The 13,883-nt window shown below is 46.3% G+C and overlaps 1 protein-coding gene across 1 annotated transcript; it reads left to right on the top strand.

Moving 5' to 3' along the window:
* Window positions 1-4,172: 4,172 nt before the first annotated feature.
* Window positions 4,173-4,556, top strand: LOC142473637 (histone H4). Its single transcript, XM_075580732.1, has one exon. The coding sequence runs from the start codon at window positions 4,173-4,175 to the stop codon at window positions 4,482-4,484; it is 312 nt and encodes a 103-aa protein (XP_075436847.1). The 3' UTR covers window positions 4,485-4,556.
* The last annotated feature ends 9,327 nt before the right edge of the window (window positions 4,557-13,883 follow it).

The following is a 13,883-nucleotide window of genomic DNA, read 5'->3' as shown; positions in this document are numbered from 1 at the left end:
CATGTGTGTGTGTATGCATGTGTGTGTGTGTGTGCGCGTGTGTGCGTGCGTGAATATATTTATCAAAGTTGCACAATGTTAAAAAATAATTTATTCTCACATGTCTTTTTTTTATAACACACACACACACACACACACACACACACACACACACACACACACACACACACACACACACACACACACACACACACACACACACACACACACACACACACACACACACACACACACACACACACACACACACACACACACACACACACACACACTTTCAAAGCAGCACTGCCACCCTGTGGAGTAACTGTCAACTTCAGACATTTCTACTGGAGGATTTGTGTTTGCTGAACTTGTTTCCCCGGTCTGCATTTCTTCCCCGTGTCACCTCATGCAGGGTAAATTAGACATAAAAGCAAATTAATAAAACAGGGATATTTATTCAAAAAAATACTGATGAATGTAGTTGATCATACACATCTAAATATTACAAATTAATTACATTTACAGATATATAGAGACATACAAGCAATGGGGGAGCGTGGGATTAGAAAAACATTTGACAATAAAAAACAATAAAATACAATAAAATGAATGTGGTTACAACAATATTGCTGGGGGTTGGTGAAAATATTAAATACACTTACACGGCCATGTGCAAGCGGACACGGTAATGTGGTTTCTTTAAGCAATTCCAGTCACTCCCAACAACAGGTAATGGTGGTTTAGAGGGTTTTGAAATAAATATATAAATATCTGTACTCACACGGCCATGTGTGAGTCCTTGCAGGAAATTGGTAACTTTGGGGTTAAATTAACCCATCTGCATCTCCCCCCAGTGTAGACTCTTCTTTGTTTGCAACCAACGTGGGATTCTAACTCCAGTCTTGGGCATCAGATGGGGACTCTCCCCAGTGGTGGTAGTAGGGGGGGGAGTAGGTAGAGAAAGTGAGGCACGTTGTCAGTGGGGTTTAAAACACATTTATTAGTTTTAAAAGCAATTGGTACAACAAGACTCACATACATACATAGTGGTTGGACCCCTGGCCTCCTCGTGCAGTCCAGGATACAGTTTAAGCAGCCGTTATTGCCAATCACGCGTCCGTGATGCAGGAGGAAAAAAAACAAAACTTTTTCTCCTTATCTGCAATGGCTGCCTGGTTGATCCGGCTACGGGAGCCACGTTGGGCCAAATTCAGCAGGAACTTTAGAGCTACGCGTTTCGTCGAATCATCGACTTCCTCAGGCTCATATGAGCCGGATCAACCAGGCAGCCATTGCAGATAAGGAGAAAAAGTTTTGTTTTTTTTGTATGCATGTATGCGTGTGTGTGTGTGTGTGTGTGTGTGTGTGTGTGTGTGTGTATTTGTGTGTGTATTTGTGTGTGTATTTGTGTGTGTGCACAATGTAATACATTTGTGCACGGCTGCACACACTATATAACAGCCCCTAGGCCGTGCTTATAGTGCCTGCGACAGCGACACAACATCGCACAAACACAAAAGCTTTGCCGCCGCCGCGTGCGCTTATAGTGGAAACTTGAAGCCGGCAAATTTGATTTTTCAAGGGCCGTCGTGTCACGTGACGGTCCTTGAACCAATTAAATGCCCGGAATCCCGCGCCGTCGTGGCGAAACATAACTTTCCCTCTCACCCTCCCTATCTCCCTGTCTCTCTCCCTCTTCCCCTGTCTCTCTCCCTCTCCCGCTGTCTCTCTCCCCCTGTCTCTCTCCCTCTCCCCCTGTCTCTCTCGCTCTCCCCCTGTCTCTCTCGCTCTCCCCCTGTCTCTCTCGCTCTCCCCCTGTTTCTCTCCCTCTCCCCCGTCTCTCTCCCTCTCTGCCTGTCTCTCTCCCCCTGTCTCTCTCTCCCTGTCTCTCTCCCCTGTCTCCCTGTCTCTCTCCCCCTCTCTATCTCCCCCCTCTCTCTCTGTCTCTGTCTCTGTCCCTCCCTGTCTCTGTCTCTGTCCTTCCCTGTCTCTGTTTCTGCCCCTCCCTGTCTCTGTCTCTGCCCCTCCCTGTCTCTGTCTCTGTCCCTCCCTGTCTCTGTCCCTCCCTGTCTCTGTCCCTCCCTGTCTCTGTCCTCCCTGTCTCTGTCCCTCCCTGTCTCTGTCCCTCCCTGTCTCTGTCCCTCTCTGTCTCTCCCTCTCTGTCTCTCCCTCTCTGTCTCTCCCTCTCTGTCTCACCCTTTCTGTCTCTCCCTCTCTGTCTCTCCCTCATCTTAACTGCCGTATACCTACACCGAAGTAACCTACCCTGCTTTCTTCCAGATCTGACTCAAGTTTCACGCGGGAGACATCGGAAGACAGGTAGGGAACACCTCCCCTCCAGTATAGTACCTTGAGGGACTGTGGATCAGGTAAGATCCCAGCCGGGATTGCTGCTTTAGAAATTGTGAAGAGGGGGCATCCTGACACTGGTTAAGGGGTACAGAAGTCATTCACATCTGGCTTTTTTTTTCGTTCGATTAGTGAGGCCATCCGACACACACTCACGTAACTAGGACTAATGGTAGTAAAGTATAAGTGTAATACGATAAATAAACTGTTAATGTAAAAAAAAAAAATTGTGTCCCGGTTTTTCATTTTCAAAATCTGGTCACCCTATTCACATATATAGGCAGCGGGGACAGATGGGCAGGAGGTAAGGGGCTTGTGGTCCGCGCGCGCGGCCGTCCGCAGCGGGTCCTCAGCCTTAGGGCCGTTCTATAGTGGTGGGGGTGCGCGCGCACGGCAGTTATAGATGGCTTAGGTGAGTCAGCCCTTCTATACAAGGGCCGCGCGCGCACGCCAGGGAGCGGGGAGCCGACAGACAGCGGCGAAGACGGGAAAAATAATCTTTTACGCTGCTACCGGCGCTGAATGTATGTATATGTGTGTATGTGTGTATATATGTATGTATGTATATGTGTGTGTGTGTGTGTGTGTGTGTGTGTGCATATATGTATGCATGTGTATGTATATATGTGTGTGTGTGTATGTGTGTATATATGTATGCATGTGTATGTATATGTGTGTTGTGGGTATGCATATGTATGTATATGTGTGTTGTGGGTATGCATGTGTATGTATATGTGTGTTGTGGGTATGTATGTATGCATGTGTATGTATATGTGTGTGTGTGTGTGTGTGTGTGTGTGTGTGTGTGTGTATCTGTGTGTGTGCACAAATGTAATACATTTGTGCACGGCTGCACACACTATTTAACAGCCCTTAGGCCGTGCTTATAGTGCCTGCGACAGCGACACAACATCGCACAAACACAAAAGCATTGCCGCCGCAGCGTGCGCTTATAGTGCACACAACACACAACGGCGACAAAGCGACGGAGCAACGTCGCCGTCGCGAAAACTTGAAGCCGGCAAATTTGATTTTTCAGGGGCCGTCGTGTCACGTGACGATCCATGAACCAATTAAATGCCCGGAATCCCGCGCCGTCGCGGCAAAACATAACTTTCACCGGTGGCGACGGGTGACGTCACCGGTCGTGTCGCCGTCACCATCGGCGGCACTATAACTATAGGCACAGCCTTAGACTTGTGTTATGGCTTTATAGTGATTTCATGTAACTTCATTCCCACGTGAATTCAATTTCGAAGCAGCACTGCCACCCTGTGGAGTAACTGTCAACTTCAGACATTTCTACTGGAGGATTTGTGTTTGCTGAACTTGTTTCCCCGGTCTGCGTTTCTTCCCCGTGTCACCTCATGCAGGGTAAATTAGAAATAAAAGCAAATTAATAAAACAGGGATATTTATTCAAAAAAATACTGATGAATGTAGTTGATCATACACATCTAAATATTACAAATGAATTACATTTACAGATATATAGATGCAGACACAATATAATTAAATACATGAAATAGATGGCACACAAATGTGTTCGTGTGAGTTGGGCAATACTAGGCAAAGCAAATGTGATCACTGTTTTAATGAGATAAACTTCCAACCAATCCCATTACCACGCGGCCTTTTTTTTATAAACAGTAACGGCTTTCACTGAGCCAATCAGACTAAAGACTTTTTCAGCCAATCAAAATCAAGGAACGTCTTCCAGTGCAATTCACTTTCTCCCCTCATGGGGTGTCTGTGGTTTTCACTCAGGTCCGCTCATACTGCATATAAGCAGCAGCTTTACCGCAATTACCTCATTCGCTTCTTGTTTTGACACTTTGCAGAATGACTGGTCGCGGTAAAGGAGGAAAAGGGCTCGGGAAAGGAGGCGCCAAGAGGCACAGGAAGGTTCTTCGTGACAACATCCAAGGCATAACCAAGCCTGCTATCCGCCGCCTGGCTCGCAGAGGAGGAGTGAAGCGCATCTCCGGTCTCATCTATGAAGAGACCCGTGGGGTGCTCAAGGTTTTCCTGGAGAATGTGATCCGGGACGCGGTCACCTACACCGAGCACGCTAAGAGGAAGACAGTCACCGCTATGGACGTGGTGTATGCTCTCAAGCGCCAGGGCCGCACTCTCTATGGATTCGGAGGCTAAACGGTGACACTTCTTACCAACTGATGATACGGAATTCACATTCATTTAACCCAAAGGCTCTTTTAAGGGCCACCCACATTCTCCTGTATAGAGCTCTGGTTACACCGCCATCTTATTCTTACCCGTTTTCATGTTGCTGTCTCTGACGGGACTCAATATTTCATATTGGAAACGGGTTAGAGAAATACAATTCACTACAAAACCACCCACAGTATGTGACAGCATTTTGTTACAGCGCTTTATGTACGATTCTTTTCTATGAATTGACATGTACACTCGTGAGTTATATAAACTTTGCTATTCTCCCTTCATGCTATTAACTGCTCATTCATAAAGCAAACCACATATTGGTTTCACTTTTTGATATAACTTCTCTGAATTAGAAGTGCCTGCACTTGACATAGATTTAAATACGTGATTTTAATTGCTCGATCCATATACACATTTTTTTACATTACACATTGGTACAATCTGCAAAAGAAAATGTATTGATAAATGCCTTATCTGTATTGATTTTAACCTCTATGAAAACAATTACATTTTTATAGACTTGCATAAAACAATGACAATGTTGGAGCATTCATTCATTATTATTTTGCTGTCTTTTCTGCTCTTAAAACAGAATCCCCAATGCAAATGTTTCATAAAATAGTCACTCCTTTTATATTCCATTAAATAGTCCCATATATTGGGCATCATGTATCAGCTTTTGATGAGAAAAAAATGTAATCGGATTTTCTTTTGCACTTTCTGTGACTTTTATGATTCTTTGTCACAACTGTAAATCTCATACATATTGAACACGTTTTTTGGTTTTATGATCATAAATACAACCCCGCGTTTCATGTGTAAAACACTCGGTTTGGGGATCTCGGAACAATTATACAGAGAAGGTAAAAAGGCGCCAAAGCTTTACTATCTGTCATTCAAACAAAGACCACACGGTGGCAGTATTGTTTTGGAAATGATCTGGATTCTGGAGACCTGGATTTTTCACAATGATCTGAATCAAAGGTTTCACCTCCAGATATTTGTGTTAAATACGTTTTGCGGATTCCCTTTAATATAATTAGTGAATTAAGTTTAAATCTATACAGGGAAAACGCAGCAGCACCAAAATAAAGGCCGCAAAACACACACACTTGTGTAACTCACATTAACATGAAACACTTGGGGTCTTACTTACTTTTGTGAACAATGTTACTAAATCAATCTGTTCAATTAATTCAATGATCCTTTGTTTTTTTTATTTCAGTCACACTTTATCTCAAAGATTATCACGGAGACCAGAACGTAACCCCGGGATCAAGGCACCAGAACGGACAAAGCGTTTCAATAAAGAGAATTTATTCTGGCCGTATCCAGCCCAGCACAAACTCACAAACCCCTTACACTCCCCAAAACAGGGAATACAGGGGATTCTAGGTGCCAGGCGCCACTTCCAAGGCTCCCCAGGGTTTGCTCCCACTCCTGTGGGGTTTGAGACTGCAGAGCTTTCAAACCTGTTTGCTTTCTGAGACTCTGTCCCGCAGCACGGAACCGGTTTCACATCTCCCGCTGGATGAAGCTCCCAGCGCCGTGTGAAGGTGTCTCTGGCGCAGCCTTGGGGCGCACCGCTTAGTTCCCTGCACGCTGGGATCACACTGACCCTGAGCGCTGCTGGGTTCCCCTTACATAGAGTCCCCGCTGCTATAGGGAATCGCTGCAGATGGAGCCGCGACCATCATGTGTGGATACTGCATGGGAGACAGGACGTGAGGTCACATCTGCATTGGCCAATCATGGCTGGGCGCGGGGTGGGTGAAAGTTAAAGGGCTTTTGGAGAAATATGAACGTCCCTGTGTGAGCAGCGCCTGTCAGTGGGAGCAGCGCCTGTCAGTGGGAGCAGCGCCTGTCAGTGGGAGCGGCGCCTGTCAGTGGGAGCGGCGCCTGTCAGTGGGAGCGGCGCCTGTCAGTGGGAGCGGCGCCTGTCAGTGGGAGCCTGGCAGCGGCTTCCCGGCCATCAGGAATATCTCCCATGAGCATCGGCGATATCTCGGGATACAGCGGAGTGCTGCACTTTTAGGGTGTTTGCCCGTCAGCCCGATCTCTTCCCCAGCCACTCTCCCTTTGTTCCTGCTCCTCTCCTCCCCCTCCATTCCAAGCAATAGCAGTTCTCCGGACATGTGGGCTGCTCAGTGGGATTCTCAGCCCAATGTGCAGAGACCTTGGCTATGCTTTATATATGCACAGACATCCGTGAACAGTTTTTGCCCAAATGTGTACCGGAGTTGCGGGAGTGGGTCATAGAGCATAAGCCGAGAATGCACCAGACGACTGCCATAATGGCAGATGAATTTGTAACCATGCGGCCACAGTTGAAGAAGTGGGTCCTGACCCCCGCTCCAGTGCCGGCGACAACACCACCTAAGGGAGCTGACCCTCCCAAGGCCACTAAGCTGGGATGGAACAAGTGGAGTGCCGGAGGTGCTGCAGCCAAAGCCTGCAGAGTTTGCCCATGAGCGCCGGTGCTACCAGTGCAATCGGCTAGGACATCTGCGGGTGGACTGCCCCAACCCACCCTGCTCCAGTAACCCCTATATGGGGCAATGCTCACAAGCAGCTAGACCAATCCCCTACTTTTGATTGGCCCCAAAAGCATAGCATGTGGAGGCCGTGCAGAATGTGCAGCAGCAGACCTAGCAGCAGCAGTCAACGATGCAGAAGTGGATCTGGAGGGACATGGAATCGCAGCCATCGGGCTGGAATCCAATGATGTCCGCCAACAATATTTGTGCCCGGTTACCATAGGCCATCTCCGGGTGGCCGGCCTGATGGACACCGGTGTTATGGTAATCTGGTGCGACCTGATATGGTCAGCCCAGAGAAACTTCTCCGAGGCACAGGGATGCTGGTGAGAATGCCGGACGGAGCCCCCAAGTTATTGCAAGTTGCCCGGGTGTTACTTGATCAGGGCACTAGTAGAGGAGTCTGGGATGTCACAGTGTAACCCGGCTCGGACACCAACATCCTGCTGGGCAATGACTTGTGCACTTTATTTGCTCCTACGCTGAGGAGAATGCACCAGTGGCTGCGGTCACCCAGAGCAAAAGTCAGGCAGTTGCCCAGGTGGAAGTGCCTTTGGCATTGCCGCACACCACCCAAATTATCTCTTCCCAGCTTTTGGAGCCAAAGAGAGCTGAAGCCCGGTGGACACCAAGCAGGTAAGCCAGCACAAGCCAGACATTTGTCCCGAACCCTGTCCCAACATTTCCCCTGACTGTTTGACAGGGCCAACCTACCAGAACTGAGCCAGGAGGTCATGGACATGGTGTGATCGGACCCCGAACTGGAGGGCATGATACTTCGGGCGACCGAGTCTGACTCCAAGGGTGTGTCCCATCGGTTCCTTTTGCACCACAGTGTCTCATAACAGGAAGAATCCAAGAGTGCTCTGGTCAGATCAGGGACATGAAGGTGACAGATAGTTGTTACTCGTAAGTATAGGGCACAGTTGATGCAGATATCCCATATGATCCTACTGGTAGGGGCATCAGATAGTCACTCATACTAGAGCCCGGCTACTGCAGATTATCTACTCACCGGGGTCATGACAGGAGGTATTGGTGTTCTGCCATAACTGTAATCCTTGCCAGCTAGTGGGCAAGTCGAGTAACCGCACAAAGGCTCCCCTGAGACCGCTACCGGTGATCGGTGAGTCCTTCCAGCGTGAAGCTGTAAATATAGTGGATCCGCACATGATCCCAGTTGCTCTGTCCTTGATTGAAGCCCGTCAATTGGCAGAGTCTTTGATTGAGATATTCACTAGGGTAGGTTTCCCAAGTGAGAGGAAAAAAGAAGAAATAACAGTGCGCAACTAATTGAAACGTGACGTGATAAGGTGAAAATAAAGTGAATTAAATAACTTAACCTAGAATTGAGCGTCTGCAGCTGCGATGAAGGGGGGGCTCAGGGACCCCCTGGAGCTAACAGATAAATACAAAAAAGACACAGCGCACAACGCTCATAGTGCATTAAAAATATTATTCACATAAACAATAAATGGGTGAGTAATGTGCGTACATCAAATGCAGTAATATCAAGCAGTTTCGGGATATGTTACCCAACGCCTCCGGAGACCGGATCAGGTGTCCTTGCAGGGGTGAAAATGCTGTCCTCGGTGGTGCAGGGTCCTATTGGGGTAGATGCACAACCTAGATGACGCCCTAACAAAAAATGTCCTAGAAAAAAGAGAATATGATTTTTTGTACTGTAGTTGCCCAAAAATTGCGATTTTCTATCATCTCCCAAAAACACACAAGAGTTTAACGAACCCGCCAGGTAGACCGATTATATCGGGAATAGATAGTTTAACATCTAACCTATCCCAATATGTGGACTTTTTCCTCCAACCACATGTGGCAAAACTTCCCTCCCACCTGAGAGATTGAACCTGATGGAAGGTGTTGTGTGGAAAGATTCCTACAGGTGGCTGACCTGCGATGTGCAGACCTTATACACCAACATCCCACACGCAGAAGGTTTACATGTAGTTCAATCTTTTTTATTGAATGATGCCACCCTGCATCCTTCAAATAGCCAATTTGTTTTGCAATCAATTGACTATATCCTGAAGCATAATTATTTTATGTTTCTCGATGACTTCTTTTTGCAGGTTTGCGGAACTGCGATGAGCACGAGATCTGCCCCCAGTTTCGCAAACCTGTACATGGGAAAATGGGAGGAGGATTATATCTATAATGACAATATAAATCCCTTCAAATTGAATATCATCGTGTGGCGTCGATTCATAGATGACATTCTGTGTATCTGGGATGGCGACCAGTGTTCAATTGATCTATTTTTGCAGTACATAAATAATAATGACAGGAATCTGACTTTTACCCATGTACAGCATGAAAATGAAATACATTTCCTGGATCTCAATCTGAAGGCATCATCTGATGGGACTGTGGTAACAAAAAAAACATTTTAAGGAGGTTGATTCAAACAACCTCCTTATGGCCACAAGTAACCACAAAAAAACGTGGATATCTAATATCCCCAGTGGCCAATATTACAGACTGAAAAAAAACTGCAGTACAGTAGTAGATTTTGAGGATCAGGCCAAAAAATTAACATCAAGGTTTTTAGAGAGGGGATACCATTTAGAGAAACTAAATGGGGATTTAGAGAAAATAAGAAAAATAGAGAGAAAATCCATGTTACTAACTAAAGATAAAAAAAAGTAAAATTTATAAAAAATCCCTAAATGAGGAAAAGTGCAATGTATCTTTTATTACTAATTTTAATTCTATGACAGGCAGGATAGAGAAAATTATAAAAAAACATTGGCCAATTCTTTCGAATGACACGCTCCTGGGCACCCACCTTTCGAAATTCCCAAAATTTATTTACAGAAAGGCAAAAAATTTAAAAAATACGTTATCCCCTAGCTATATTAAATTAAAAGAACAACTTAGTGGGGAGAGGCATTGGTTGAGTACCAAACCAACTGAGAATTTCAAGTGTGGGAAATGCTCAGCTTGCAAATATATGCATCCTGATAAAAAAAAACCTTTAAATGTCCAAATGGTGATATTATTAATATTAATGATTTTATCCTTTGTAATACTGATCATGTAGTTTATTTACTAGAATGCCCTTGCGGCCTTTTTTATGTGGGACGCACTAAGCGTGCTTTAAAAGTACGCATTTTAGAACACTTGCGGAATATTAAACTGGGGTTTATGAAACATAGCCTCTCAAAACATTACGTAACATGTCACAACAGTGATCCCTCAACCCTCCTGTTTAAAGGTATTAAACACATCCCAAAAAATAGGAGAGGGGGGGATAGGGTTAAGGAACTTTCTAGGCAAGAAACCTTCTGGATACACAAACTCAACACCTTGCATCCAGGAGGTTTAAATGAAGATATAGATATTTGGTCTCTGTACTAATTATTTTATAACATAACCAACTCTTTTTTAATTAGTTCTAATATTTTAAAATATTCCATGTCCTTTTATTAAAAGAATATATTTTTTGGCACTCTGAATTTATTTTTAAATTTTTTTTTTATTTGTTGCTGTATATGTCTAGCCCGTTCTGAACATTTTTTAGGCTTCTTTCACATCACTTATCTCTCCATTGGTCATCCAGGTCCATAGGGCAAATTTATACAACTAGATACTGTGTTTTTTGCCATGTTTTAATACTTTTTTCTTTGTTTTAGCACAACAATCGCGTCATGGTTAACATTGCTTTTGTTAATAAAGTTTGTTGAAGTTTTTTTGCATATGTTTAACACTGTTAGTGACGCATGCCCTTCGGGTCATTAACCCCGCCCCAGCTGCTTTCCTTTTGGATAATAGAACTGATGGCTGAGCCAATGAGGCACGATCGCGGGGTATTTAGATTCTACCCGAATCCACTTGATTTCAGTCCCTGATGAAGAAACTTTCTGTTTCGAAACGCGTAGGACAATTTGTCAAGTGCTCTAGCTATTTATTAGCACCCTACTGCGCGATTTGATCGTGTTCGAACGGCGCCGAAATCACTGTGGTGACGTCACCAACGAGGAAGCGCTCCACACGGAGGAGAGTGCTAGCGCCCAGCTGATGCACAGATTTGCCTTGCTGAAGCACTGCAGGGATCAGCAGCTCCCGGTCCACTCGTGCTCTGGGGAGCAAGGACCAGCAGAGGTTGTGCATCTACCCCAATAGGACCCTGCACCACCGAGGACAGCATTTTCACCCCTGCAAGGACACCTGATCCGGTCTCCGGAGGCGTTGGGTAACATATCCCGAAACTGCTTGATATTACTGCATTTGATGTACGCACATTACTCACCCATTTATTGTTTAAGTGAATAATATTGTTAATGCACTATGAGCGTTGTGCGCTGTGTCTTTTTTGTATTTCCCAAGTGAGATCCTGGCTGAACCGGGGGCACAGTGCATGTCCGAACTGCTCCAATGTCTCTTTGCTATATGCGAGGTCAAATCTCTCCGCACAGCCCCCTACCATCCCCAAACGAATGGATTATGTGAGCGGTTCAATGGGACCTTAATGACAATGTTGCACGCATTTGTGGAAGCTGAAAGGGTGAGACTGACAAGCTCACTTACATCACCTGCTATTCGCGTATCTAGAGGTGCCAAAGGAGTTTACCATCCGTTCCCCCTTCAAGCTCCTCTATGGGTGCCATGTCCGTGGACCACTCAATCTGTTTCATAAGGGCTGGGAGGGGGAGATACTGATGCTTTGGTGCTACATTACGTGGTGGGGCTCAGGGACCAGATAGAGGAACACATGGGGTTGGCACAGGCTAAACTTGAGGCAGCTCAGAACAGGCATTAGCGCTGGTTTAATAGGAGGGCCCATAGTGGAGAATTAATCCCAGGGCAGCAGGTGCTTGTTCTGAAGCCCACTTGGCAGAACAAGCTACTTGCCGCCTGGGCGGGCCCGTACACGGTTCACCGGCGGGTGCATGAGTGTTATTATGTGGTAAACCAGGATCCAGAGACAGGTAGGCACATAACATACCATATCAATATGCTAAAGGAGTATCACAAGAGCGGGCCGGAGGTGTTTGCTATTTGTAGCCCGCTGCTGGGGGATCCGGCAAGCCAGGCTCTGCCCGATCTCCTGGGAGAAACCCGGCAGGGAGGCATAGTGGAGCAGGTGGAGATGGGTCCCCAACTCGCGGTTCCCAAGCTGGTGCGAGAGATGCTAGAGCAGTACCAGGTCATGTTTACAGATAATCAGGGCATTGCCCATCTAACCGATCACCCGGTCAACACCGGGGATCATTGGCCCCTCCTCAAGAAGCGTAATGGGTCTCTGCGGAGGTAAAGTGGAGCATTAAGGGGGAGGTTGAGGAGATGATGGCATTAGGGGTAATTTATCTTGCTCAGTGTCCTTGGGCTTCACCAGTATTCGTGGTGCCAAAAAGGGTGGGACCACTTGGTTCTGTGTAAAATACCGGCAGCTTAATACTCAGACCGTGGCAAATGCCTATCCTTTGTCCCACATGGATGAGCTCTTAGATGAGCTCATCGGGGCCAGGTATCTGGCCACCTTGAATCTGTACAGATTCCATTGACCCAGCAGGCGTAGGAAAGGTCGGCTTTAATCATCCGTAGTTTGTAAGAATTTTTGGTCATGTCATTTGTGATGAAGAAAACGCCGGCCACGTTCTAGCGCCTTGTCAACCGGTTGCTGGAAGGGATTAAGGGCTATGTCAGGGCTTATCTGGACGACTTAGCCATTTGTATTAATGACTGGGACACTCATCTGGTTAATGTAGCAGCAGTCCTAGATAGGATCAAGGAGGCTGGCCTGACACTAAAGCCATCCAAGTGCCAAGTCGGCATGGCAGGGGTATTGTACCGCAGCTACCGGGTAGGCCGGGGACATCTCAAGCCTGAGCCCGCCAAAGTTGTGTCAATAGTGGACTGGCCAGTCCCCCACACTATAAAGCAGGTAATCCCTTTTATAAGTACCACCAGCTACTATAGAATGTTTTTGCCCCAGTATAGTGCCCTGGCTCAAGCCATGACTGATTTAACAAAGAAGATGCTGTTGGTGCTAGTTGCCTGGTCTCCTGAGTGTGGGCAGCATTACAGGCTTTCAAAGATGCTCTAGCCAGTGCTCTGATCCTGGTTGTCCTCGATTACATCAAGCGATTCTTGGTGCAAACCAATGCTTCAACTTATGGCATCAGTGCTGTGCTAAGCCAGGTAGGTGAGGATTGCAGCAAGGATATGTTCACCTACCTAAGCTGCAAGCTGTTGCCTTGGGAGGTCACCTATGCCACAATCGAGAAAGAGTGTCTGGTCAAGAAGTTATAGGTCATGTTTACGGGAAGCCTTTCACTGTGATCACTGGTCGCAACCCCCTTAGCTTGTTGCAGCGGGTGTAAGGTGAAAATGGGAAGTTGGTGTGACCTCCAGGAGTTTAATTTTACCATTCAACACAAAAAAGTGCAATGAGCACACCAACGCCAATAGTCATTCCCAGCACGACGATCCCAGCCCCGACAAACGGACTTCCAGGGACTAAAGTCTTGGAGAGACACCTGATGGGGTAGCTTTCCCAGAGCCTTCATCTTAAAGGGGGATATTTGATGGTATGGGGTAGCCAACCTCACATAATAAAGACGAAGCCCGGCTGGATATCCCAAAACTGTGTGTAATAGCCACCTCAGTGAGGCTCGTTTGGCCTGTGTATAATGTATTGTGTGTAACCTCTTCCAGAAAAGAGCTAATCACTGTGTAATCTCTAGAAGGGGGAAAACGGTAGGAATTGGGAACTGGGATTGTATCCGTAAAAAAAAAGGCACTTTTGTGCCCTGTAGTAGTATGTTCCCCATACATTTAGTACGGCAGCCAGCACTGCCTTTTGTTTTGCTAG

The sequence above is a fragment of the Ascaphus truei genome (assembly GCF_040206685.1).
Source record: "Ascaphus truei isolate aAscTru1 chromosome 12 unlocalized genomic scaffold, aAscTru1.hap1 SUPER_12_unloc_3, whole genome shotgun sequence".
Lineage (NCBI taxonomy): Eukaryota > Metazoa > Chordata > Amphibia > Anura > Ascaphidae > Ascaphus > Ascaphus truei.
This window is presented reverse-complemented; position numbering and strand designations above follow the sequence as displayed.

Coding starts and splice junctions, on each gene's coding strand:
- LOC142473637 (XM_075580732.1), top strand. CDS start 4,173: ATGACTGGTCGCGGTAAAGGAGGAAAAGGGCTCGGGAAAGGAGGCGCC.